The sequence below is a fragment of the Fringilla coelebs genome (assembly GCF_963513975.1).
Source record: "Fringilla coelebs genome assembly, chromosome: 1".
NCBI lineage: Eukaryota > Metazoa > Chordata > Aves > Passeriformes > Fringillidae > Fringilla > Fringilla coelebs.
The window spans coordinates 99,222,455-99,248,437 of NC_140028.1; the positions used below are offsets into that span (position 1 = coordinate 99,222,455).

Sequence of the window (25,983 nt, forward strand, 5' to 3'; positions counted from 1 at the left end):
GTGCTTAGTCTTGGAAAGTTGTCCTAAATTTTGTAACCTTTTTCCTTTAGTTAGGGGTTCCTGAAGATCTGTTTGATTTGACTTGTCATCACTTGCTAATGTTTTTAAACGTGTTCTTCAAAGAAAAAGTTAATGGGCTCTCATCTGATTTAAACAATTTTCCATCTTTTTTGTAGGCACATGTTTTTTCTTCCATTAGTATCCTATTATTTGCCATAGCTAGGCCACCATGGGTAGCATTCACTGCATTGCAAGTGGTGCCTTTTGTGCATTGCAGTGCCTGTGATTATTAAAGAAAGTTTCTGTTCTTTAAATAAAGGCTTTGACTTTTTTTATCAGACCTAAAGGCTATTAAGTTTTAAATGCCATTTGTTTTTCATTAAAAAGGCTTTTCTATTTTAAATCCTTGACTTATTTTTATTGGAAAAGTAATATTCATATCTTTTTTTTTTAAATTATTGGTGCTTAATCCATTAGCTAAATACAGAGCAGTAATCCCATATGGCAAAGTAGGGCTTGCTGGATGTGTGGGAGTGTGCACATATGTGTATGTGCATGAATATTTTTACGCTTTCAGCCTTCTTTATTTTCCTCCTTTAACTTCTGCTTCCTCTAACTTTGTCCTGGTGCAGAAATTACAAATGCTGATTAAAGATTCATTTATATTCACATGTAAAACTAGAAAACCAACCCAGTCTTGATGGGATCAGTGTTCATGCTTCTTTTATTTCATTCTACCTATATTTAGAGGTGCTCTTTGAATATGCTTTCTAAAGTAAAAACTTACATTTGATATGTGTTTCTCAGTTCATCTGCATTTAGTTGTAATGCTACCTCCTGTTTCAAAATCAGACAGATGAATCATCTGCTGGAGGCATATGAGCTTTATAGACAGGATCAAACTTAGAGTGTATCAGCTGTACCCTTGTTAGGTGTTGTCATATTGGTCGATAGTGATCTTTGTTGTGGCTTTAGGGAGGCAGTGGGAGGTGGCATAAGAAGCCCAAGAGCTGTTAAGCTGGAGGAAATGTGTGTTCCCAGTACATCATGCTGACAGGAAACCTTGATTTGGTTGTCGTACAGTTCTAGTGGAGTTAAAGCAAAAGTTAATACAGAAGTACTTCCATGGTGATTTTTTTTCTGGAGAGCTCAAGGCTCCCCTGCATCCTCTTCCCCGATGTAATGAGTCCTGTGTGTGGAAGACACTCCCAGGTGGGGGGGTCCTGTAGTGCCCTGGCTGGGAGGGAGAAGTGCCTTCACTGAGATTGCCTCCTTTCAGAGTCACTCACTGTGACTCACTGTGTTGCAGAACTGATCAGGAGGTCTTGACACTGGTGGTCAAACTGCACATCTTTGGTTTTCTGAACATCGCCCAGAGGTTCTGCTCTGCCTGCCACCATCGTCGATGCGCATTCCTGTGTTCTAGTTTGACCAACTCTAGTTGTAGTCAAGGCGTGTTAGAGAGGTAAATGTGTTAACAAATGCTGCTAAACTCTCCAAAAACACAGCATACCAGGTGTTGCCCTGGGAATAAATTACCATGAATCCAGCATGGATTTATGCCTTTACACAAAACTGAAACAGAAGAGAGAACTGATGCAGCTGGGTTTTTTCTGATTAATTTGAACAGGCTTTTCTGTGATAAGAAGTAGTATAGAAGAATGGGAAAAAACTATTCTCTTACTAAATTTAAATTATTTAATAGTTGTTTTGACCACTTGCTTATGAATTGCAAAATTTTGCTGGGGTGTCAACATCTGTGGCAAAATTGTGATTTACTGTAACCCTAGTTTAGTATCTCCTGGTTTTTGTCCAACATATTATGCTTGGAGAAGTAATTTGATCTAACTATATTATGCTCATACTCTGTATAAAACTTCATAAACTATAATTGCATTAAAAACATGTAACATTTTTATTTTTGTTTTGACAGCTCACTTTTGTTTGTTTTTCTCCCATGTGTCCAAAATTGATTGTCAAGTTTCATGTGTACAAGCTATTGTAGATTAATTTCAGTGGCAACTCTTGTAATTTTTCTGTAATAGACCGGTTTTTCAACTACTTAAGGCCTCTGTTTATTTAAATTTAAAAGCCTGCAAACATGTTTTTGGATTAATCTCCTAACTGTGTTGGTATTCTTTCTTGGCCAACTGATATTTGGGGAAAAAAAATTGAGTAGTTTTGATGAGAGATTCTTTTGACTTTATTGGCCTTTCTCTAAAATTAAGCAGCTTTTTGAAGGATAATAGTTTTAAGCTTGCTATCTTGAAAATATTTCTATCTACCTGTTAGCCGTTTAGCCTGATTTTTATCATTCCCATAATTCTAAAAAAATATATTGCTGCCTAGCTTTTAGCCTTTAGTATAATGTGAAATTGGAAATGTTGGTTAAAGTTTAACATAAGTGACCAACTGGTATTTGAGAATGAAATATACTGAAATTTTTTCCACTAACAGAGAAGATGTACTCAATATTTTCTCAACTCCTTACCACAGAGAAGTGCTTTTCATGGCAAAATTTAAAACACATAGGTAAGGTTGTTGGCATGTGCAGGAGCTGTCCTCCAGAGGAGGAATATTAAGAGAAACATTATTGCAGGAAATCGGCATGAGGTATCTTTTGTCAACAAGAGAGGAGAAGATTTTGATGCTGGTATTAAGGAGTTCTGATTAAATTCCAAGCTACCCACTGCTATATATCTTATTATTTCCTTTTTTCTTCTGGAAAGATGTCATTTCATTTTTTTTGTGTTTGAACACTCTGATGGCATCTGTGATGACCATCTCCCCATGGTTCCAGGAAGTTTATTTTAAGTGACTAGATCAATGTAAGGCAGAAATTCTTTTTCTCTGTTATGTGTTCCTGGCTTGTGTGCCTATTCCCATGCAGAAACCCTCCAATTTCAGGTGGACTGTCTGGTTTTGCCACATGGATATAGGTGTAGTCTGAAGTTTACAATTTAGCTGGGAAGAAAACCCTGGGGACATAATTTCAGAGTCTTAACTTATTCAGTAGGGCATCCTGCTTCTCATACAAATTGCTACAAATCTCTGTACTTAGTGAGGCCAACTGTGAAATGAGAATAATAATGCTTATGCACCTTTATAAAGTGATTTTAAACCTACAAATGGAAATGTAAGTTCAAAGCATTATTATTATTAACCACATTTTCCAGATAGGGTAATGAAGAAGAGAGAAGTGTAGCTCCTTTTCTAAGTATCCTCTCCTCAAATGCACTAACATGCTGACCATGGTGTATTTTTTGTTCCTCTCTGGATCTGATAAACAGCTGAGTCTTTTTACAGCTGATAAGAGTTATGTTGAGTCTGCATAAATTATACCTTTAGATATTCAGCCATTATTTGCTCTAGATCTTTACCCAAATGTTGTTTAACACATAAAAAACTGCTCATCAGGATAGAAATAATTTAAGTTTCCTTAAAAACTTTTATTTTAAGGAGGTGCCACTAGACTAACTATTATATGATCATCAGTTCTATAAATTGTTCGTCCGTGAAGCAGGTGGAGAAAGCTTCCTCATGCAATCATATTACAAAAGTCATTAGATTAAGAATTAGTAATAAACATGATACTGTTTCAATCACCCTTAAAGGTTAAAGCCTTTAGGATTTGCGTTTTTAAGAGTAACTCCTTTGCTGAAAAGTCCAGAAAATCACCTTAACTATGTGAAAGCTAATGGTAAGCCTGTATGTGGGACTTTTTTCACCCTGAAAGTGGCAACATTCAATTGACTTTAGAATCTGTCCAGTACTGTGAGGTTCAAGCCTTTGAAGCACAGTAATCAGGTATCTGTTAAGTTTTAATTTCTGGCTGAAAGTACCAATGTGACTCAGGTTGCGCTAGGTTTTCTGACTGGGTTGGGCGCTCCCTAGAGCACTGATTCTGCAGAGGTTGTGGTAGAAGACCATAACCACTGTTAAAATGGAAATAAATGTGTGGTTCTTCTGGAATGGATAAAGTGGCTTTGAGATTTACATCTACATCTGCCCTACGGTCCTGTTTTGGTGTCACTGGTGTCTCAGACTGGGTGTGCTGAATGCTAAGGATGTTTTTAAAGGATGTGGAGGGATAGAATGTAAGAAAATAGTGCAGAATGCAGTCTCACAGCTGAGGAGTTGCAGCTGTGCTAATCCCCAAAGATCAGGAGCAGGCCTGCCCTTTACAGGCCACAGCTGTGTCCAATAAGGAGAAGAGTGCTACAAAAGAGTGGGTGAGCTGGTGGAGGAGAGAGCTGGAGTTTGTTGGCTGTACTGTGAAGAGAGTTGTAGTTGTTGGTTGTGAAGAAGGAGTCAGTGCTGTGAGGAGCTGCCAATGAGAAATCACTGAGAAGTATGGAACTTTGGTAATAAGATGACAACAAAAGGGGAATGCTTAAATGGTGAACTCTTGATACCTCTTTCTCTGTACCTTTCTGCCTGAAGCTGTGAGGATGTGTGAACAGCTGTGCGCACTCAAAAGCCAACGAGACTTTAGAAAACAAGATATTGAAAGAAGCTGGAGAGAAAGGCAGTTCTCTGCAAACTTGGTGGATCACAAAGAGCTCTGGCGCATTTGGATGGAGTAGCAGTGTGAGCACTAGAATATGCTTTGATGTCCACTTTAAATAGTCAAATAAACCAAAAGACATCAGGATGAAAATACCTTATGGTAGTCTTTATATGCACTTCAGGAGAAGTAATAAAGTTATTTACAATACAATGGTGTGTATAAGGAACTTAAATTAGGTCTTGATAAGAGATACTGCTTATTTAAAAAGACATGTTTACTGAGGTAGTCGTTATACTTTTCTACTGTATAGATTTATGGTTTTGAAATGGTTATGCCTCATAACTCTTAATTAAGCTTGACAGTTTTAGCATTGGAATTGAAGTAGTTGGTTGAAAAGACAGTCTGCAAACAAGAGCCTTTCTTAGTGGTCCCAGAGCTTGTGTTTGTTTACAGGCTTTACTGTATTGTGAGAAAAGGAAGAAAGTAACAGTTCTCTTTAATTATATATCATGTGCAGCATGTCAAAACAAGGGACTATAAACTAGCACAAGTGACTTACAATAAAAGCAGTTATCAGAGGCTTTGTGTAGGGACTAAACCTACCAAACTTTTTTATTAGTGTGACTGGTATCTTATGGAAACAGTTTGTCATAATGATTTGGAGGGTCTGCTTGAGTGAGTAGTCTAGTTACAGGCATGATCTACTTTTTTGTGAGCTGATCTTTGCTGGATATGGTGTCCTGTTCTGCCAGACTACAGTGATCCCAGTAATGCTATCACACCATTTACTTGCAAACAGCTTTTTCAATCTTGCTTAAAATGTACATGAACGTTAAACAGCTCTCATTACAAAATTTTCTACATTAGGTAATTATTTTTACCTGTGGAAGAAGCATCAATATTCTGATAGTGTTCTCTCTTTGTTTCTTTATTACCCCCTAGTTTTATTCCAAGAGACAGGTGTTAGTTCCTGATTTAAGTAAGCTTATTGTAGCTATTCAGTCCACAGAACTTTGATTTTAGGCCTTATTTTTCTGCCAGATGCAGTGCAATGACATATTACAGAATAAAATGGGGAGAGGAACTTCATCCAGATTACATAAAAATTCCTTACCTGACTGATAATGAAATGCAATTTTCATCACCTTTGTGGTTTTTTGTCTTTCTTATTGTTTATTTTACCTTGTTTTCTCCAAGTGTAGATTTATCTATTTATAAAATATATACAGGTCGGTCTTAAAAATGTTTTGTTAAAAAAAGAAGCCAGTGGTGGATATAAAGTTATAGAATGTCTTAAAACAGGCAGCAAAACTGAGCTGCCTTTATAAGGTAAAAAAAAATTTAACTCTAGAAATAATAAAAAGCTCATGAAATCAGAAGACATAATTTTAGGAGTGAAATGTTTTTGAAGGTTGGGAAATTAGTCATTGTCTTTCTTTCCTATATCTGTTAAAAACTTTTTTTGTAATATAAGATGCTCATCGTTCTTTGCCAGAATCTTACTCCAGCGGCCCAAACACCCTCCCACTGCCACCACTGCTAGCGTGGGCTGTTGTTACAACCACCTGGAAAGCCTCTTTGCCTTTCTGAACCTCAGATCCACTCCCTTCAAAGTCCAGAATAATCTGCTTTGGGAAAACAGTGAGACTGAAAAGGTGGTATGGGCACAAATGTCCTTCCTGATGTGCACCCCTAAGGGGTTTGGGGTGTTGCAGAACCAACTGTCTCAGCATGGATTTTCATGAAAGCATATGAGGTAAAATCCTGGGAGTCTCTGGGAGTTGACTCATCTGTCTCATCCATTATATCTGGAGTAAATAATTGACGTTACACGGGTCACAAGTTGCTCAACTTTTTTAAACTCGGTGAACTTAGTAAATATGAAATCCAGCCATCTCCAAAGTACATTGTTGCCTGATTGAATGCTTTGTGCTTTTAAATCAGTGCCTAATTAGTACACATGAGTCCAGGACAGTGAAAGATAGTGTATTTCATTTGGATGGCTGAACAGAAGTAGGGAATGGGAAGCCTGTAATTGTCCACACTGGAGTTTGGCCAGAAGCCATTTGTGATTTGTAGTGTGTCTTATCAGATAAAGCTGAGAAGTGGAAAGGAGCTTTAGTTTTTTTGTATTGACTCATGTGCTGCATAGGAGTGTGATCTTCCTACAGTCACATAATGCCTGTTTTCCCCTTTCTGAAGATGGGACCTTGCTGTGTGCCTTCACAACATCATACTGGAGTTTAGCCCCTGGGCTATTCAGTGGATGCACACTGGACTTTTAATGATGGTGCACTTGTACTCAGCATGGTAGTGGGACTGTATATACAGGGAAGAGGGAGAAATTGTGTACAAAGAATACAATCCATCAGTGTAAATGTACTAAGGAGGAATCAAGCTGAGTTTGGCAGTGGGAATACCATGAGAAGTGGGAAGACTGAAGCATTTAAAATCCTGCTCTGTTGGATTTGGACATTTTATGCTGCGTTGCAGAAAGCTATTCCCTCCTTTTATGACTGCTAGTGTCAAGTCTTCTGAAGATAGAAAACCACTCTTCTTGCCTGAAAATTATCCTGCAAAACCAGAGGTTACACTGTTCTCCAACAGCATGTCACACATTAGGAAGGAGGCAGTGGATATAATCCTGTCATACCATGGTGAAGTAAGTGGAGGATGTATTCAAAGTGGAAAAGAGAGGTTTGAATAAATTGGAGAATAAACTTTGTTTAGCTCAGTGGACTGCGGAATCAGACTTCCACAGGCTACTCATGTTTAACTGTTTTATGAAAAGAGTCCCATCAATCTATTTAATTTTGTAGCAGGGAGGGAAGAATCTTCTTCCCCAAGAATAATGTCACGCCTGGGGAGGAGAGCGCTGTCTTGACTGAATTTGGATGTGAATTCCCTCTTGATAGAGAGGGAACCTGAATGTGGGTCATCAGTCTCCTGAAGGCACTCACTAACTGTATCCCTGCTGATAAAATGTATATCTCCTTCCCAGTTTTTAAAAACGAGATAGCTGACATTGTGAAGCAGGATCTAATAGGTATGCTCCAAAAGCAGCTGCTTGAAACATGTGCTTCCAATGAGATCAGTAGAGAAATGTCTCGTTGGTGGATAGGAGCGGTGCTTTGACATCAAAAGAGGCATCAGGTTCTGTCAGCCTCTTTAAGTGCATCTTGGTGCAAATAGAATTCAGACTTTTATGTGCATAGGAGATGTTAGTGCCAGGAACTGAAGGCTCAGTGGAGTGCTTGGTAGCAGCAGGCAGGGGTTCTAAATGCTGTGCAGTCAGGCCCTTTTGTGTTCCCATGGTTCTTACTCCAATATATGAATAATTAAATGCATATTACATTTTGTTAATCCCGTAGAAAATACCTAAAGGTATCTGTTGACCATAGAAATGGCACTGTACTGTTTGCTGAGCTGAATGTTTGCTGAAGGGGTTGTGCTTTGTACCTGTTTGCCCAGAGAGACTACTGGCATCTGCCTGCTCTGCCTTGTGGTTCCTTGAAGTCACCTTGCCCTTGCTGTGTGCAGATTGAGCTGACAGTATCGACTGCTAGGGGAGCTTGTATGCCTGGTTGTCTCCTTGGAAATAGAGACATCCCAGATAACAAGTATTGTTAGTGTGATGTATTCAGACAGTGTTGATGCTGTGGTTTTAAAATGCACAGAGGGCATTACGTTAGACCTGGCTATTACAGAGCGAGAAAGCGAGCACATATCTTTGGTTTTCATTTAAGGTTGGAACTTCCTTGAATAGTAATAGTTGTTTATATTTTCTCAATATTTGCTTTCATTTTCACTTTGATGCAGATTTAAGCTCCAATCTAATGGTCTGTGCCTAGAAGTTTTAAACACCGGAGTCAATTTTATCATAAGACTATCAATATTTTTATAGCTAGACTGTTTGTCTAATTCTTGTCTCTTAAGGTCTTCCAACTGTCATCAAACTTAAAAAATATCAAATGGGTACTGTTTCAGATGATGATTTACCTGTGAATAACAAAGGAAATAATTTAGTATTTTTTATAATGTAGTTGTAGTGAAATTAATGCATTTTAAAAGTTTACCTCAAGTCTGACATTTGTGTCTGATTACACAACCTAGTTTTCCCATTCTGCACAAAATTGTCTTTCCTCCTGCTATTTTGCTTCCTGTTCATCACTTCAACATCACTTGGCTATTTTTTCCATGCCACAGGATAAAACATAACTTAATAGTATTGTAAACTTCTACTTGTCTGTGCCTATATCAGAAATCTCTCTTTTTTTGGGTTGTTGGATAATTGGAGTCTAGTCTTGAAAACTGGAAGAATGTAAGTGAACAGGCAATAATATCTCAGCTAAACCAACCACTGCTGCTTCCAGTTAATTCTGACCTTTGCTGTGCTTGGCTGGAAATGAAAGTCCAGATTGCACAAGGTGCAGAATGATGGGTATGGTCTGGCCACATCCCTCGAGACAAGCTGCGGGGTGTGAGGTAAATCAAACCGAAGGCCTTGCAGTGGCAAATGGTGCATCTGCCTGTTTTATGGTTTGTGTACCTTGCTGCCCCCCACAAAGTGACTGATTACTCCACTGTGTTAATTTTCAAATGAGAGTTGGCAATGGGACACAGGCATCATTTCCATGTACATGATCGTAAGTGTGGTTAGGATTTCTATTTAAATATCAGTTCTCATGATTCAGTTGAGTTCTGTGTGGCCCTAGAGAGCTGAAAACTGTCATGAAGTTTCTTTGTGATGCTGGATGAGTTATCTAAAGCTGGAGATTCACTACTGGGGATTGTGTGACCTTATTCTGCTTGACCAGACTGAGATGTTTGACACATAAAGAGCAGAAGTCCCAGGTACTCAGAAATGCAGCTGTAGACTGTAGGACTTAGGATGAAAAGAAGCATCCCATCACACACTGAAATCAGAGATGCAGCTCTCATTCTCCAGAGAAGCCCCAGCATTAATTGACAAATTTCATTGCAAGGCATGGCACCCTTCTAGGCACAGTGGTTGATGATGTGGGTAAATTATCCCATGTGTATGGCCACGTTTGTAACTTATTTTGAGAAATTAGCTGGTTTGAATTCATCCACATAAATTCTCGTAGAGTGTTCTCCAGAGGGTAACACATTGCGGCTTTTCAATAAGAATGTTGGCACAAGTCCCCTTTCTTCCTACTATTCTTGCTGGAATTTGCCTGGAGAATTAAGAGCTGCAAAATATTTAAAAATCAATAGAATTTACATGAAAAAATGAACACTAAAATGCATTGACAGGGATAACAGTGCCTTTGCACAAAAATCAGTTGGGTATGCATGTTTGATTTATTCATTCAAGAAGTTTGAGAACATGTTTGTAAGGTCTGTGATCCTTTTACATAATTTGTGCAGGTTTATTATTGGAGTTGTCACTGTTATGAGGAAAATTAAATGGCTTGTTTGGAGGCTTGGGATTCAGTGTGGAAAAAAGCTACACAATGTTTTATAAGCAGTGGCTGTAATTAATACAGTAGTCTAAGCTAAACTGTTTCTCTGAATTAAAGCTACCTTTTCAGCAAGAGCACACATGGAGGAAGTAGATTGTACTGACTTGAAGTTTTCCCATTTTCAGAGTAGTAGTTCTGCAAAAGTTGTGAAACTTTTAAAATGTGAAATGTTTATAGTTTAGAGTGTTGATTTAGTCTGCATAATGATCTTAGGAAATTATTTTTTTTTATATTCCTTGGTATCACAGCAGAGCGCTGGGTTTCCCCATGAAAGGAAGCACTGTGGGGGGAAATCTTGGCTCAAGAAAGAGAACAGCAGAATGAGGAGTGTTTTTGTATAAGGTGCACTGTTTGTTCTGTTCAAAGGGAGGTTTTAATCTAAAAGATAACCTTAGAAAGTAGCATCTCAGGGTTTGATGTTAAGTGCTTTTTCAGGAGTTTACAATGCCATATTTAAGTCCCCCTCACACCTTCCATACATGATAGGATTTTTATATTTAAGAGCCAATCTGACACTTTTATCTAAGTTTAGAGCCAAATTTTGATGAGTATAAAATAACAAAAGTGTCATGTAAGTTAAACTAATCTTGTGGCATAAAATATAAATAAAAATTCAGAAGTCAAAAGCTATGTGGCTATTGGCACATTTACATTAGTATTTTACTGTGGATCAAGAATATAATTTTGAAGCAAGTCTCATGGTCCTGCCTGTTTGCTGTGGCTTGCTTTACCTTGCAGGGTGGTTTTGGAATATGTGAACTAATTTCCTTTTGGATAAAAATCTGCTGCAGGAGTGCACACAATGCTCTCTTACTGCTAGTGGGTCTAGAAAAACAGACTAATCTTAACCTGAAGTAGCTTCCCTCTCTCTCAAAATATGTGTAATGTGAATATCATACCTTCAGTACCAACAGTTTTGCTTTACAGACTCATTCTGCCATGCTACTTGCCAAGGTAGAAGCACGTATTACTCATAGGGAGCTGCCAAAGATGTTAACTGATAAAATCAGAATCTTGTCTTGTGAATCAGAAGCCAACTTTCAAGAAGTGCTATATCAGCAAGCAAATTAAGAATTATATGTGTGTAGCATGTAGGAAATTACTGGTGGGTTTTTCAATGTCTAAAAAAGCAAACAACCATGATGAAGAAAGCCTTTGAGGAAATGAGAAATGCTCCTTAGTCTGACAGACCCATCCTCCCTTAGTTTCTAATCAATAGTTTACTTCATTCCTGGTGTTGAGATTGTTCCATTTGAGTATTTTGGGGAAGAGGATTGTAGCTCTTCAAAAAGCCCTGAATGAAATGGTCCATTTCAATAAGAAGAGTATCAGTTTTGACTTAACACTTGGAGACAGGTTCTTACTTGGCAGAAAAAATGGTGTAGATTTGGTGCTGATCCCCCAAACTCCTTTGTTTTAGTTTGAAAACCCCAAGTTACCACAGTAATTTTGCTGTGGTGATCTGTAGCAATAACCAGATTGATTGTCACTGTGGTTTTGTTATGTTTGCTGGTTTCATGAACTGCTTTCTCTAGGGTTTATTATGATAGGATCCCAGTAAATCTAATTTATGTGGAATTCTTAGAATCACAATTTTGGTGTTAATTCCTGTGGAGCTGAAAGAATGTCAGTCAACTGCCCCATGAGCTGCCTCAGCCCTGTTTCTCTCCGGTGTTATCAGTCAGTTTTGGAACTGTGAAAAACAGCCTTGTCCCTTCCTACGTACTTGGCATTTAAGTAGGCAGTGACTGTTCATTTACAATTAATCTGAGGGGTAGGAATTTTCTGAGTAAGTTATGGTACTGGAAACCACCTTTTTTTTTTTTTTTTGGATGGGCGTGGTGGTTCATTTTTTTTTTGGTTTTTTTTTTGGGGGGGGAGGTTTTGTTTCATTGGGGTTTTCTTGTTTGGCTATTTTTTTGTGGGGTGTTTTGTTTGTTTTCACTGTTATGGTATATTTATCTATATCATGGTGTATCTGCAGACTGATGTGAGAGATGAAACATTAGCAGGAAGAAATTTTCAGTAAGATCATTCAGAGCTTTTTCTCTCAGAAGCTGTTGTATATTTGGACATCCACCTATATGATCAGAAACGTAACTTTTCAATGGATCTTGGTTAGTATCTTGGGTATTTAGATATATTTCTATCAGTGCACAAATTTTCTGGAAACTTATAGCCATCTTCTAACTTTCAGCTCTGCCCTTAGAGTACCTGTCTCTTTCCTACTTCTTCCTCTGCACTGAAGCTGCTTCTTTGTTAATGTTTGATACGTCACTGGAAAGGAAAGGAAAGGAATGGCTCCTCTTCAGGGAAATGGTAAAATGCAAATAACAAAGAAACAAACCCAAAACATTAATTGTTTAGTGGAAGCCACTTTGGCTGAAACTCTGAATTAGAAGTCATATTTGTCAGCCCCTTGAGGTGTGCCTGTATCTTAGCACAGCATGTCCCCCCATTGTGTATTACCACTTGCATCATGTCAGAAAGTCTGGGAATGGCAGTGATCTTTCCCAAAGGCCCTCTTGTTTGAAGCCTTGAATGTTTTTTCCCCACTTCAGAACACTCAATACCAGCATCCTTGCAGTATGCAGAAAAACTCTTTAATGATATGATTCTAACACTGAAAGGAAGCAAAGTGGCATATGTTAATTTATTGGCTACCAAAGCAAAGGTTGTCTTTAAAAATATATGTGCCTTTTACCTGTGCTTTGTCTTGAAGACTGGCATGGGGCAAAGGGAAATAATTAAAACTGCATACTGATATTATAAATATGTATTAAATAGCAAGATAAATTCAATATGACAGGGAGAAGCTGAGAAGGCTTTTAGAACAGCAAATCTGTGCTTAAAATACATTGTAATTGTTCAGAGTGAGTTACAATGTGGTAAAAAAGTCGCTGCATAGGCAGTGCATAAGCTATCAGGAATATTCACAACATTTTGATACAAGTCCTTTTCCAAGCAAGCATGAGAAGTTTAATCAAAGAAGTTCAGCTAAATAATTTTGGAAAGAAGGAAAAGAAAACAATTTTCAGGAAGAATGAGGTGATGATGCCAGTGTAGAAACTTGTAGGCATTTTTGATCGACTGATTTGTAACTTAGGAAAGGTTTCCAACAGGAATAAAAGTGATCCAGCTTTATTCAAAGATTAGGGTTTTTCCAAGTCTGCTAGAAGATTTTTTAACTATATTTTTTCATGTAGCTGCCTGTTCACAGTTGTACACATGTTCATTCTTACTCAGTAAGTTATGCCTGTAAGACTGCAAGGTTTATAAGCATCAAATAGAAAAACAAGAGGGGTGGGGAGAATTTGGTTCCTTAAATGCAGGTAAAAATTTTCTATAGTCATTCTCCTTTTCTGTAGGCCTGTACATCACAGGCCTTACTGAGTGGCTAATTCTTCTGCAGGAGGACTTTGGCTGTGGGACTTGACTCCATTTGTTCTCTTTGTTGATGTAAATATCAAGAATAAGCTGCAGGTTTTGTAGGGAGCAGTTTATTATTTTCTGCTTTTGCTGCAGATGGTTGAATTTTCTCAGGCTTCAAGAGCTGCAAAAGTACATAATGAAAGAGCAAATTATACTAAAAATGGAAGAAACTATGCAAGAGAGAAACTTGTTCTGCCTTTAGCAAAAGGCTCACAAAAGTTTCTTCAGTGGAGATATCCATATCTGGGGATATTGCTGGTGATTTCTTGCTTACAGAAACCTCTTTCCCATTAGTCCCAACAGAGCACAATGTCAGTAAGAGTTGGGTCAGGGTGCTAATTATCTTTGTGAAAAATAGATGGGTGGACAGTCCAGGAGATAGATGTGTCCTAATTTGTTGAGGGCTTTTAAAGATAAATGGGCTTGAAGTAGATTTGTTTTCAAATGAATAGCCAGTAGAGTGTTCAGAGCAGTGGCACGGTGAGCTCTCATCAGTTTTTCTCAGAGTGATGAATGTTGCATATTCTGTCTGTTGACGTGGTCTTTGCCATCAGATGTCCCAGTATATTAATAGTTTTTAGGGCAATGGTTGTAAATTATTGCAGCCCAATTTTATTACTGTTTTACATCTACCAAGGACTGAGCCTTGTGTGCAGCTTTATATTAACTCAGCAGGCACCATTAAAATATTGACATTTAGGCTCATTTTGGCAGCATTAATCATACCATTAATCATAGCATTTTATCCTGCCGTAATTGTATGAAATGACTGGTGTGTTCACTTCACTAAAAGCAGGTGAAACAATAATTTCCATTTCTCTACTTTTTCAACCCATAACTGTAGTTTAAAAAACCCAAATAACAAACAACCCTAAAAACATAGCCCCCCAGTTCTCCTAACTGTGTGTGCTGTGGGCATCTACTTCTTGACTTCTTTGCAACAACTGAACATGTAAGACCCAGCAGCTCTTATGGGCCTGGAAAGTGTCATCTCTGAAAATTTCAGAGGATTTCAGCCTCTGAAATCTCAGTGTAGATGCCTACAGCCAGGCCTTGGCTTCAAAAATCTACCCTAATATATATGTAACAGGAGTACTTCTGATGTGCAAAAAAAGCTGCAATCTATGGCTGTTTTCATATGCTGAAATGGTTTAAGGGTTTAAAACAGGCACAGAAATGCCTTTTGTGATTCACCAGCAAGAATAGGCTTACAGCACCCATGCCTGCTTTGTATTACTATACCAGTAACAGAACCAGAATATTTGCTGGCTCTTTTCAGTGGAGAGCATCACTAGATGATTATGTTTAATACAAGGAGTTGGCAGCCTTTCTCACTTAACAATCATTAGGAGATCTGCTGCTGACGTCCCATTTTGTGAGGCAGCTGGAAATTGGCACTTAGTTTGAACGTATTGTTTTCTACCTTTCTCTTAAAGTTCAAGGACAAGGCAAAACTGTTCAGACTGCACAGAGAAAAAAAAATTTTTTCTCACTTTCTTTTGTTTACTTGGTCTTTCCACCTCTCCATTTATTCCCTATAAAAATTAATTCCCCTATATATACTTTAATTAAATGGAAGTGAGGACAATGTCAGCAAAGATGGAAGCAGAAGGCTTGAGGGAAGGTATTTGAAAGCACCAGGCAGAAGATAGCTATGATAATCATGTGGACTTTTCACTGGAGTAAAAATCATCTAGGTCTTCACTTCTATTTCTCTTGATACTTATGAAGGAGGACAATACTGTTGCTTCTGATTTAGGAAACTGAGGCCTCAAATGGGTCTCAGATGCAGAATAGTGGTATTGCAGTCTGCTAACCTTCACTTTGTTCTCCTAATCACGCATTTAATTAGTTATTTTAAAGACTGCCCCTTCCAACTCCCATCCCTTGATGTTCTTTCAACTTCAGCAGTTTGACCAGCTGTATATTCTTTGATAACATGATATGGCTTAAGCCACAGGCTTCTACTGTAGCTTTCTGCCTCCTGCTATACTGCTCAAAAGACTTTCTAGTGATAGAGATTTTCTTTTTTCAATTACAGTGGCTTCACATGACCAAATATTATTCATTAACTTGATTGCCTCAGGATATCAAGCTCCAGGGGAAACTTGTATTCCTATATGCTTGGCAAGATAATTAGGAAGTGAAATAATGCAAATCCCACTGCAGGCAGCCGTCAAAGATTTACGTATTTACTCTTGGAATTCAAAGCGTGTCATATCATACATCCTTCCTTTCTTTTAAGGCTTTTCTAACTGTAGGTTTATTATTGACCTTCGGCATGCGCGTTTTGCAGGGACAGAAGGCTTTATGAGCTTAATCAAGTTGGGCTGGTAAATCCACTGAGATTTTTAGTCTGCAGTATCACCTAGATAACACAGGCTAAAGTACACTTTTGCTTTTGCTAGCTTTTGATTTTAAGCTTCTGGGTCATGGCCATTCATTCTTTATCACTACTACATCTCTACTACATCATCTCATCTCTACTACATCATCTCATCTCTACTACATCATCTCATCTCTACTACATCATCTCAGTCTACTACAATTCGAGCCTATACATGATATGAAAACACAGGCACAGAAGCCACTGATGACAGCCAGAGTTCTGCATCCTCCAGAGAGGTGGAATATTGGGTATAGGTTAGAGATATCTTATATGGAGTCTCCTCCAGCCTTCCCCATTAACAGAGACCAGGGTAAGCTCATATCAATAATTGCTGCATCCAGGCAGCAGTAGCAAGTGGGAGATTAAATGAGAGAGCTGTATAGATGTGGGGTCCTGTTGAGGATGGCCTTCAGTAAGTAAAAGTCACTTATAAATTAAACATGTAGCAAAACCCTACCAAGTAAAAGGTATCTTATGAAGTTCCAACAGTTTCTCACTCTGACAGAGGTAAAACCTGAGAAGCAAGGCTATTATTGGAGTTACTCTGATGTGGTTGGACTAAAATGCATCTGGCAAAAATAAAATTTAAAAAAAAGGACAAAAAAAATCAATATTCTTGCTAATGAGAGCCAACGTTTATCTTACAGGGAACCTGAAGTTTTGCCTTCTGATTCTGAACCAGCCTTTCAACAAAGGTCATTTCCATTGTCTGTGGAGCAGAGGTAATAATAACTTACATACATCTTCATTTGGTTATTTTCTTAGCTGTTACCCAGCTAATGTACTTCATGTCTGTTGAATTGCAGTGTGGTGATTTCCTCTTTACTAGAGCAACCTTCTGGTGAGGGTGTGAGCTGGCAGAGTACGTCCCTTGTTGCTGAATGCAGCAAATGAGCTGATTATGCAAATTCTGTATCCCTGCATTGCACACGTCAGAGGGAACTTTGTGCACTGATCTGTGTAAGACTGTAGCTTTTCAGAGGCTTCTCAGGAGCAATCATTGTTTTGCTGACAAAGTGTAGCAGATCAATGGTGCATTTAAGAGTCTGGAAGTGAGCATTTCTTTAAAGGTCATCAGTGAAAAGTGTTAAATTTAATCAAAATAAAATGAACCGTGTAGATACTAAGTTGTGAAAGCGGTGGGGAATTTGCGTGCTTGTCAGAAATATGCAAATCAGATTTCACTGCTCCTTTGTTAAATATGCACAGTGCTAATCATCATCTCTGGTATGATAACTTCGGATTTGCTGACATTTTGTGGAGATATGTAAATCTTTACAAGCTTGGAGCTATTAATTCCTCCATGCAGGAACGTAGTCCTTCAGAAGCTTTCTGAAAAGCCACAGGAACTGTCTCTAACTTATTCCCAGGATGGGAACCTTGCAGAGAGATTCCTCTTAACTGACTGGAGCAGATAGAGCTATTTGGTTGCATAGGCATAAGGGCTGGCAGGGGGTAGCTGTACAGTTAAAAGGAATTGCAATGAGGGATGAGGTGAGCAGGATATATTCATAGCACTTAATTCCAATAAACCCAAATTAGGTACCCATTTAGCCAGAGGAGTGATAAAAAAAGGAAGATAGTTGTGCAAGATGATTCAAAGCATCTGAACAAGTGCTGTACCCCAAACAGACTCATTTTCATTTGCATAATCAGCAAGAAAGTAGCAAGTGCTCATTGGAAGTGCTGTCCGGTTATTTTATAGATGTGATTCTACGTATTTTTTCATTTAAAAAGATACACTGAAACACCTGCTTTGTATTGAAGAGACAAGGAAACAAGGTGAAGCATTTGATCTCATTTCTTTGTCCCACCTTTCCTGTTTTCAGGATTGGGGTTAAAAAAAGAGACAGTAAACCAGACACGCAGGGTTTCTGAATGGCAGTATTTAGCGTCTTGTAGTACCTTGCATGTGTTGCTTTAGTGCTGTATTTTGTTGATCAGACTTTTGTTTTGTCTGTCCTTTATAATTTTAAATCTTTCTCATTTGATCAAACCATGGGCCACAGTTTTCTTACTGTAACACTAATGAGCCTTTAAACTGTAGTGCTTCTGTAAAGGGCTGAAATAAGAAGCTGAATAAAATCAGGTAGGCCAAACACTGTCTAATTCAAAGCTACCTGAATGTGTCCCTGTTCTCTGAGCATAACTGTTTTCTGAAAATGATCACTGGTGCTGTAAACAGTTTTCCAAAGAATTTGTGTGTAAGCAAAAGTCCTAATTAAACTATTAAGACTTTTGCTAAGGGATTACTTTAAGAAATAGGTGGATATTTTCCAAGTAAAATGACAGATGGAGGTGGTTAGATGGTAAACCTGAAATGTTTTTCTTCAAAGCATCTCTTCAGCTGCAGCAAACCTTGGTGAATCCAGGACAAGGTTTTGGTAATGCCTGGCTTACAGTGCTAGTGTGACCACTTTAGGTGTCAGCAGTTTCTGGCTCCTGCTTCTGCGGAAGCGTTAGCACAGGGACTGTTGCAGGACTGGGAGAACCTGGGGGGTTTGATATGTGAAGTTCTGAAGGAATCATCCTTAGGAACAATGCTTGATGACCAGGTGTATATGCTTGAGATATCATAAAGGAGAAAGGAGATGGAAATAATGGGGCTGTTAATCCACAGAATATTGCAAGCTGCACAAACTTGGGGAGAAAGGAAGAGAAAAATGCAAAGGAAAAGTAAGATAAAATATTGTCCCACTTCTCTGAGTTACAGGAATCTTGGGTTGTTATACTCAGTACAGAATTCTGAGATGTGTTATTGTCCTGGTTTAGGGCAAAATTGGGAGGAAAGCAAATGATACAAGCATCATAGAGTTACCTGATGACACCCATCAAAATAATTTATTTTGTTCGTCCTGTCAGTTTAATATCAAGTAAAAAGTGGTGTGATGTGAGATGTCCTAAGTTAAAAAAAAAAAAAATAACATCAATAAGTGGCTATTCTAGGCTAAAATCATCCCAGGTGTAACTCCTCTTGACCTTGAGAAAAAGTGGTTACAGCTAATTAACCTTTGTCTTTTTGCTCACATTTATGAAATCTATTTTTACTGACATACTTTCTAAAGAACTATTTCACTTAGTACAAGTTTGCATGAACTTACTTCTTTGTGAAGGACACTGAAATCACATTTCTTCACTTCCAAGAGACTTCTTTTACCATTCTTACCATACAAGCTGGATAAGTGACAATAGTGAAGGAGTACAAGCTAAGGACTATATGATTTTAGTCTATTATATATCATTACTGTAACGAATCAGTCTAGAATATGTTCATTTGTTTGGTATTTGGTACAGTCATGCAGTATTAGTGCTGTCCTAAAAGCAGGATGGATGAAATGCTGGAGAAGGGACAGTTTGCACAAGCAGGATGAAGACTAAATATGGCAGACAACACTGGTTGTTCCCTGAAGGATTTATTGGGATGCATATAGTGAGAAAGGGAAAAACCAAATGGCAAGAGAAATTTAAGAGAATAGATCAGTAAAGGGCAATAAGAGGTAATGTGGAAAATATGTTGAAGAGTCAGGACCCTGCTTTTCTCAGAGCTGCACATTTTTCTGTCTGTGAGTTTTCTGTAAGGAAGACTGGATCCAGTAGGCCTTACTTAACAACACTGTCATGCATCCTAAATCCCTGCTTATACAAAGTTTCTAGCTCCTGGTTTGGATCCTGTTTAATAAAAAAAAATATGGCTGTGAAAAAATCCAGTTTGAATTAGTCTCTCGGGCTACTTCTCAAGTGATTTCAAATGTAAATATATCTTTGACAGAATTGACTGTGAGTTGAGAGTCTGAAGCTGTCTTTATGCTAAGTTTGAAAAGTACAGAAGCCCAGGTTTTACAGAAGCCCAGAATGGGCTTTCTGGGGAGTAAATGAAAGTTCCTGAGACTTTGATTCTGCTTTTAATAATCTCTTTAATCAGAAATGCAATGACTTACTTATGCCAAGAATTACAGCCATGTCTAGTGCTGAGTGCTCTGAGTTTTTGATGTCTCCCTAGGGAAGAGGCAGAATTATTGAAGTGCTGAGAAATCACCTCGGTGAAATTTGTCTTAAGTTCAGGAACTGAAAATTGTTTCTTGTTTCTGAAAACATTACCCTTACAAGCTACTCAAATGATCCAGAATTTTCTTATGTTTCAGATTTATGATAGGATGTTAAATGACTATACATTGCAGAGTGCTTTCCACTCTTAAATGTTGACAATGACAGCTGTAAGAACAAGGAGTTATGATCTGGAAAATAAGATTATTATTTAAAAAGAGTGAAATGACAACATTCTATAGCAACCTGATGGCATTGGGATTTATAGTAGGAAAATGTGTCCATGTGTATTTTTTAGTTCTCACAATGGTTGTGATACATTGGCCACTGTGCCTTCCTCAAAAGGATTGTGATTTCTTTCCACAAATAAACACTTCCCATGGGAGCTTTTAATCAAATAAAACATGTTGAACAACTTCAAATATTAGCCATACATACTACCAAATGTCCTTGGCTAATGTATTAGAATAAGCCACCAGCATCCCTTTGGAACGGGCTGACTGAATCCTGACTTGTGGGAGGTGTGTGCAATGTTGGACAAGTCGATAGAAAGGAGACGTCTTTGAAACCAGACTGCAAAAATCCCCTTCAGGGGCACATCCCTAAACAGTCTCTTCCATAGACAATTCTTTCCAGCAAAGGAACTTGGGGTCTAGCTGCATCTTCTTATGCTGCTCTACAGGCAACATGACCAGCCACTTCATGTGCATCGTATATGGGCGTTTTATGACACCTTGTAGATCATGAAAATGGAGGAGCTCCAGAAAGAGGAATGTTGCTCATCCTGGGGGCTCTATATTGTGTGTGGGGTCTAGTTACTGAGATAACAGCATTCTTCTACAGCAGCAGTGTAGTAAGTCAAATCCAAACTCTGTTGTCTTCAAATGGTATTTTCTTAGACTATTTATATTGCGATGGCTTATCCTTAAACTGAGTTTTGTCTATCAATACCCATATTGCAGCTTCTCAATCAAAGCAGATGTTGCATTCTAAATCTGCTCTTGAATGTCAGGCAACTTTCCTGTCAAGGCCAGCCTACTCTTTGGTGAAAATGGCAATATCACCAAAATGGCAATTTGGTGATAATGGCAAAATGGTTGGTTAGCACCTACAGGTGATTGTGCATTACCAAATATCTCTCCTTACTAAACAATCAGATGAGATCAGAAAAGGTGCTGCTTTGTATAAACGATTTCCAAGTCATCTGTCTTTGAATGCCACATGTTCCCATACATTTTATGTTCCATATACTTTTGTCTGCAATGTGATTGATATTTTGAATGCCTTCAGCTGAGGTTTAAGAGGGCAGTAAGATACAAGTAACAATACAAAGTTCAGGTATCAGTTCAGACATACAGAGGGGAAGGTAATAGATCAGTTGGAACAGTTTTTATCTCTCAGAGCAGACGAAAAGATTGTAGTTTAACAAGAGGAGGAGAAATAACTTGACTTTCCCAGGTGCTATTTTTTTCTTCTCTATGGCTAATAATCCTTTAGTCTTTAGGGGTTGAACTCACCTACACTTCCAGAATTATTAGTGTGTGCAGCCATTCACTTGCCCTTTTACCTGTCATCCAACAAACTTGCCTTGTTGGCATATGGTGAGCTTTTTTCTCACCTTCTATTTTCATTTCTAGCTGAACTTATTTGTAATATATCTCAAATTTGTACTGGACCCAGAATTGGCAGTTGGCATAAAACTTGAGGGAATTCAGAGCAGCTACTATTAATAAATAGGAAAATGTTCATAAAAATGGTGATTGGGATGTCACATGGACTTGTATGCTTTATTGCACTTTTGAGCAGGCATCCAGACTAGCAGTAACTCTTACTGCTGGCCTCAGCTAAACTACTCTGTTCTCTACTGAGAACAGAGGGACTCTGTTCTATTAGACTTCTAAAACATCAATATGAAGTTCATTTTTCCACATTTGAATCAAAACAGGAATATAATTTCCAGTTTGTATTTATTAACTTAAATTTGATGTTCTGGCACTTAATTTAAACAACATTTTGTTATGGTGACGTGCCTGTTGTTGGATTGCATGAGTTAGGTCCTCCAACTACAGGGGTCCTTCAACTACAGGAGCCTGAGAGAAGTTATTTCAAGTGTTCATAAGGGTAGGGAATCTATGATGTACTTTAGGAACAAGAAAATCTGGCCCTCTCTAGGGCTGGCTAGCACCATGCTTTAAGCTTGGACATGAACCACAGAATCATTTAGAAAAGGCCTCCAAGATAACCAAGTCCAACCTTTGATTGATCACCACCTAGCACATGGCACTATGTGCTACATCCAGTTGTTTCTTGAACATCTCCAGGGACTGTGACCTTGCCACTTTCCTGGGCAATGCACTCCAGTATTTAACAACCTTTTCAATGAAGAAATTCCTTCTATGTCCAGCCTGAACCTTCCCTGGAGCTGTATGAGGTTACATCCTCTCATCTGGTGGATAAGAGGATCTAACCTCTTATGGATGTACCTTGCTACCTAGGGAAGGAGGCTGACCTTCACCAGGCTGCAACCTGCTTTTAGGCAGCTGTAAAGAGTGATGAGGTCTCCCCTGAGCCTCCTTTTCTCCAGGCTCCCCAGCTCCCTCAACCACTCCTCACCGGGCTTGTGTTCCAGACTCTTCACAGCCTTGTAGCCCTTCTCTGGACATGCTTCAGCACCTCAGTGTTTTTTTTTTTTTAAATGAGACAAGACAAAACTGGACACAGGACTCAAGGTATGAGGTAGGATCTGGATCTCAGGACGTACAGTAGTTTGCACTAGAAGGGATTTTGGGAAGAGAGCTCTTGTAGACTGCACTTTCCCTACGACTCTGTATAAGCTTGATACCAACCAGATTTTCAGGGGTGAACTGGAAGCTCAAATTTATCTTTAGAAAAATCAAGCTTAAAACTCCAGAAATATGATAAAATTATTCCATTTGTGACATATATATTGTCAGTGCCTTTCTGGTTCAGAATTTGAGCTCTTGAGAGACACAGCCTAGGTGTGAGGACAATTTAGAAGGTAGGTCTTGGTGTTTTTTGAGAATTTTTTAGATAGTTATTGGCAAAGCTGAGGACAGAGCTGATCTTCTAGGCCTTTGCATGGTTTGAGTTCCCTCACCATAGTAGAAGCTGTGACAGAATGAGGTCTCTAGATAAATATTGAGACATAGTCAGCTGAATATTCTTTGTTGTTGATTTTAGTTCTCTGCAAATCCAGCAGCAGGAAAGTGAGATCTAAAATAATTTTTTGTTTGTTTTATGGATTTGAGACTTTGTTTGAAAAATTAAAAAAAAAAAAATAGAGTAATTAAGATTCCCCTCTGTGATGCTTTGAAAAACTAAACCCCGCTGAGTTGAAGTTCAGAGTAACAGAACAATAGAGAATTACTTTGAAGTACTAGTGAGAAGCATAACAGATGATTACAGCACAAGGAAAAAATGGGAGGTTATTACAGTGCCTTTTCTATGAAGCCAGGATGCAAATCCCATTAGGGGATTTCTATTGTTACAAGATTTGCTGTATGGAAGCCTTTGATAGCATCGTGCTATATATCTGCTTACCATGATGTTTCCCAGAGGACTGTTGAAAGAAGGAGCTTTGGAAAATACTGTCAGGAGAGTGCTTTGGAGCACCCCAAGCAGAAAGAGAAGCATAAGACAATAGGCAAAAAAGATTATTCATGGCTCATTTCAAGAAGAGCAATTGTCCTGGGAATGAACTCGAGGAGCAGAGGTGAATGCATGAGGTTAACATAAGTAAGACCTGTGTCAGAAAAGAGCAGGTTTTAATCCTATGAAAGTAACTCTTGGATTTTCACTGCCTCAAGCTACATAGCAAAAAGTATATAAAAACATTGTTTCTCTGGGAGTTACTACAGGGCAAAAGTATTATTTTCACAGCTAGAGCTTAGCATGAATGCATTACTAGGGTGAAGTGTTAAGGTCTTGTAAAATATGGATGTTATCTAGGGTTGTCAGTGACAGGGTCTTCTCACTGGCTCTGATGGCCTTTGGATCAAACCATTGTGTTATAGTCTTCCTTTTTCTCTTACTCCAGGGTTGCCTTAGGGCAGACAAACCTTTTTTTAATAACAAGGAAATTAAAAAAAAAAAAAAGAAAATTAAAGAAAAAAAAGTCCCAAGAAGCCCACAGTGGTACAAATAGCTCACCTTGATCCAGTGGTGATTTCAAATGATGATTGCTTTTTAAAAGTGGATTTTTTTTCTTTTTAATTTGCCTGAGTCTTGTTGTATTTCCATATTTTGGATTTTAAAAGTTTTTATTACTTTATTACCATGATTGCAATTCTGACTAACTCAGCCAGTGAACAGTTTAACTCTTCTGTAATATGTTGAGACTATGCTAGTATTTATTAGCTACTTGACTGGTGGAGTGTGCATCCTTCACTGTGTTCAGTGCCTGAAGGGACAGCTGTAGTTTGAGAATATGGATGTTGGACTGCTGGTTTTCTCATCTAAATGGTATACATGCTGTCTTTCTCACCCATATTATAAAGTATTAAAATTGAACTGTAAATTCATATAGTCATAAAATAGCTAGCTTTTCTGCTCTACTCTTGTCTCTTCTCTTTTGTAAAGTAGGCTGTTTTGTTAAATTTCAGCATTATATAAATGTGTTACTAAAATAGTATGTGCATTTACATTTAGAAAACAGCATAGTAGGATTATTTTATTTAATGTGTAATTGGTTAGATGTTAGCCAAAAATGTAGCACATGAAAGTGCTACAAGTATTGTGGCTATTAACATCATTTTTTCTTGCAAGCTAATAATTCATCTAATACTCTGAAAAGACAATGGTGATGTATATCAGTGTATCTTTGGTTTCATCTACAATGAATCATATTGGAACAGAAACAAAACCTTGTCAGAGGTTTTTCATTGGGGAAAATTCCACTGACTTCAGAAATAATGGGGACAAACTATAATTTTTAGGGGTGTTTTATTATCATCTTCCATTGGTAGAAGCTTTATGACTAGCACTGCCTGATGTAGAAGCTCTTGATATCAATATTCCCTCAGTTACTTTGAATTAATTTGGTTCAGACCTCCATAAAATTCTTTCTTTAAAGAGGGCCTCCCTCTATTTTCACTGAAATAAAGCTTGATGTTAACTTGGATGTCCTGGAGAAGGTGTGACCACAAGAATCAACGTTAGTTCAATGTCAGCTGCATTAGCACTGAAATAATTTGGTACTTTGGGGTGTGAGTACAATTCTGTTGGATTTTCTTTTGAAAAACCCCATCTCCTTCAAACCTTTGCTGCTTATGTTCAGACCCCAAGGTCTGGCTCGTTGGGAGTTCTGTTTCTGGCAGTGGAAGTCATTAAGCAGGTAACTATGTTTTTCCTTGTCTGAACGTGCACTTGTCTTTCAAGCTTCTTGATGTTACCTACAACAAACCCTTAGCTTTAGGCACTAGCTTCCAGAGGCCCATAGCTGTCCATAGTATTAGCTTGGTGTTTGTGAGGTGTAAGAAGCTATGACTAATACTCTGAAATAATTATCAGGTTAAACTGGATAGTAACAGAACAGCACACTTGAAATGTGTTTCTTTTGGGGGAGAAAAGAGAAAGAGGGGCTGATTTGATGCTGCAAGTCTTTGAAGAGGCCCCAACCATTTTGAAGTGCAAGAATTGGAAAGGTTCAGAATACATTTAGACTGACCTATTTGGCAACATAAGTGTCCTAAGAACAAAAACTTGTAACATGCTTTCACAGTGACTTAAAATTAACTTGGGGATATGCTAATTCTGTACATTGCTAATAAACTTCAGATTTTTACAAATAATCATGAGTAAGTTATTTAGCCTGTGAAAATACATGCTTCAACAAAACAACAAGCTCAGGTTTTAGTACAGGATTAAGGTGGGTCCATTGGATTTTGAAGTACTTTGAGGTACAAGGCAAAAGTGGTGTAAGGGCTGTGTCTGGTCCAAATCATACCAGAAGTAAAATACTTTGATTATCTCTTGGTTTTGGATGCCTAAATTGCCACCTGAAATGGACTCTGGTTTCCCAACCTTCCCTTTTACCCTTCTAGGACTGGGAGGGAAGCTGAGCACTGAGCAGCTGAAACATGCAGTCATGTGGCACATCTTAA

The 25,983-nt window shown here is 38.2% G+C and overlaps 1 protein-coding gene across 2 annotated transcripts in view; it reads left to right on the forward strand.

Moving 5' to 3' along the window:
- Positions 1 to 25,983, forward strand: part of TPK1 (thiamin pyrophosphokinase 1) — a 310,310-nt gene that overhangs the window by 40,853 nt on the left and 243,474 nt on the right. Inside the window, exon 2 of one of the 2 annotated variants that reach the window (XM_084212076.1) lies at positions 16,465 to 16,539. The exons of the other annotated variant lie outside the window; for it this stretch is intronic. Within the exon in view, the coding sequence (XP_084068202.1) occupies positions 16,465 to 16,539 (75 nt within the window). The remainder of the gene's footprint in view (positions 1 to 16,464; positions 16,540 to 25,983) is intronic. 2 annotated transcript variants of the gene reach the window in all.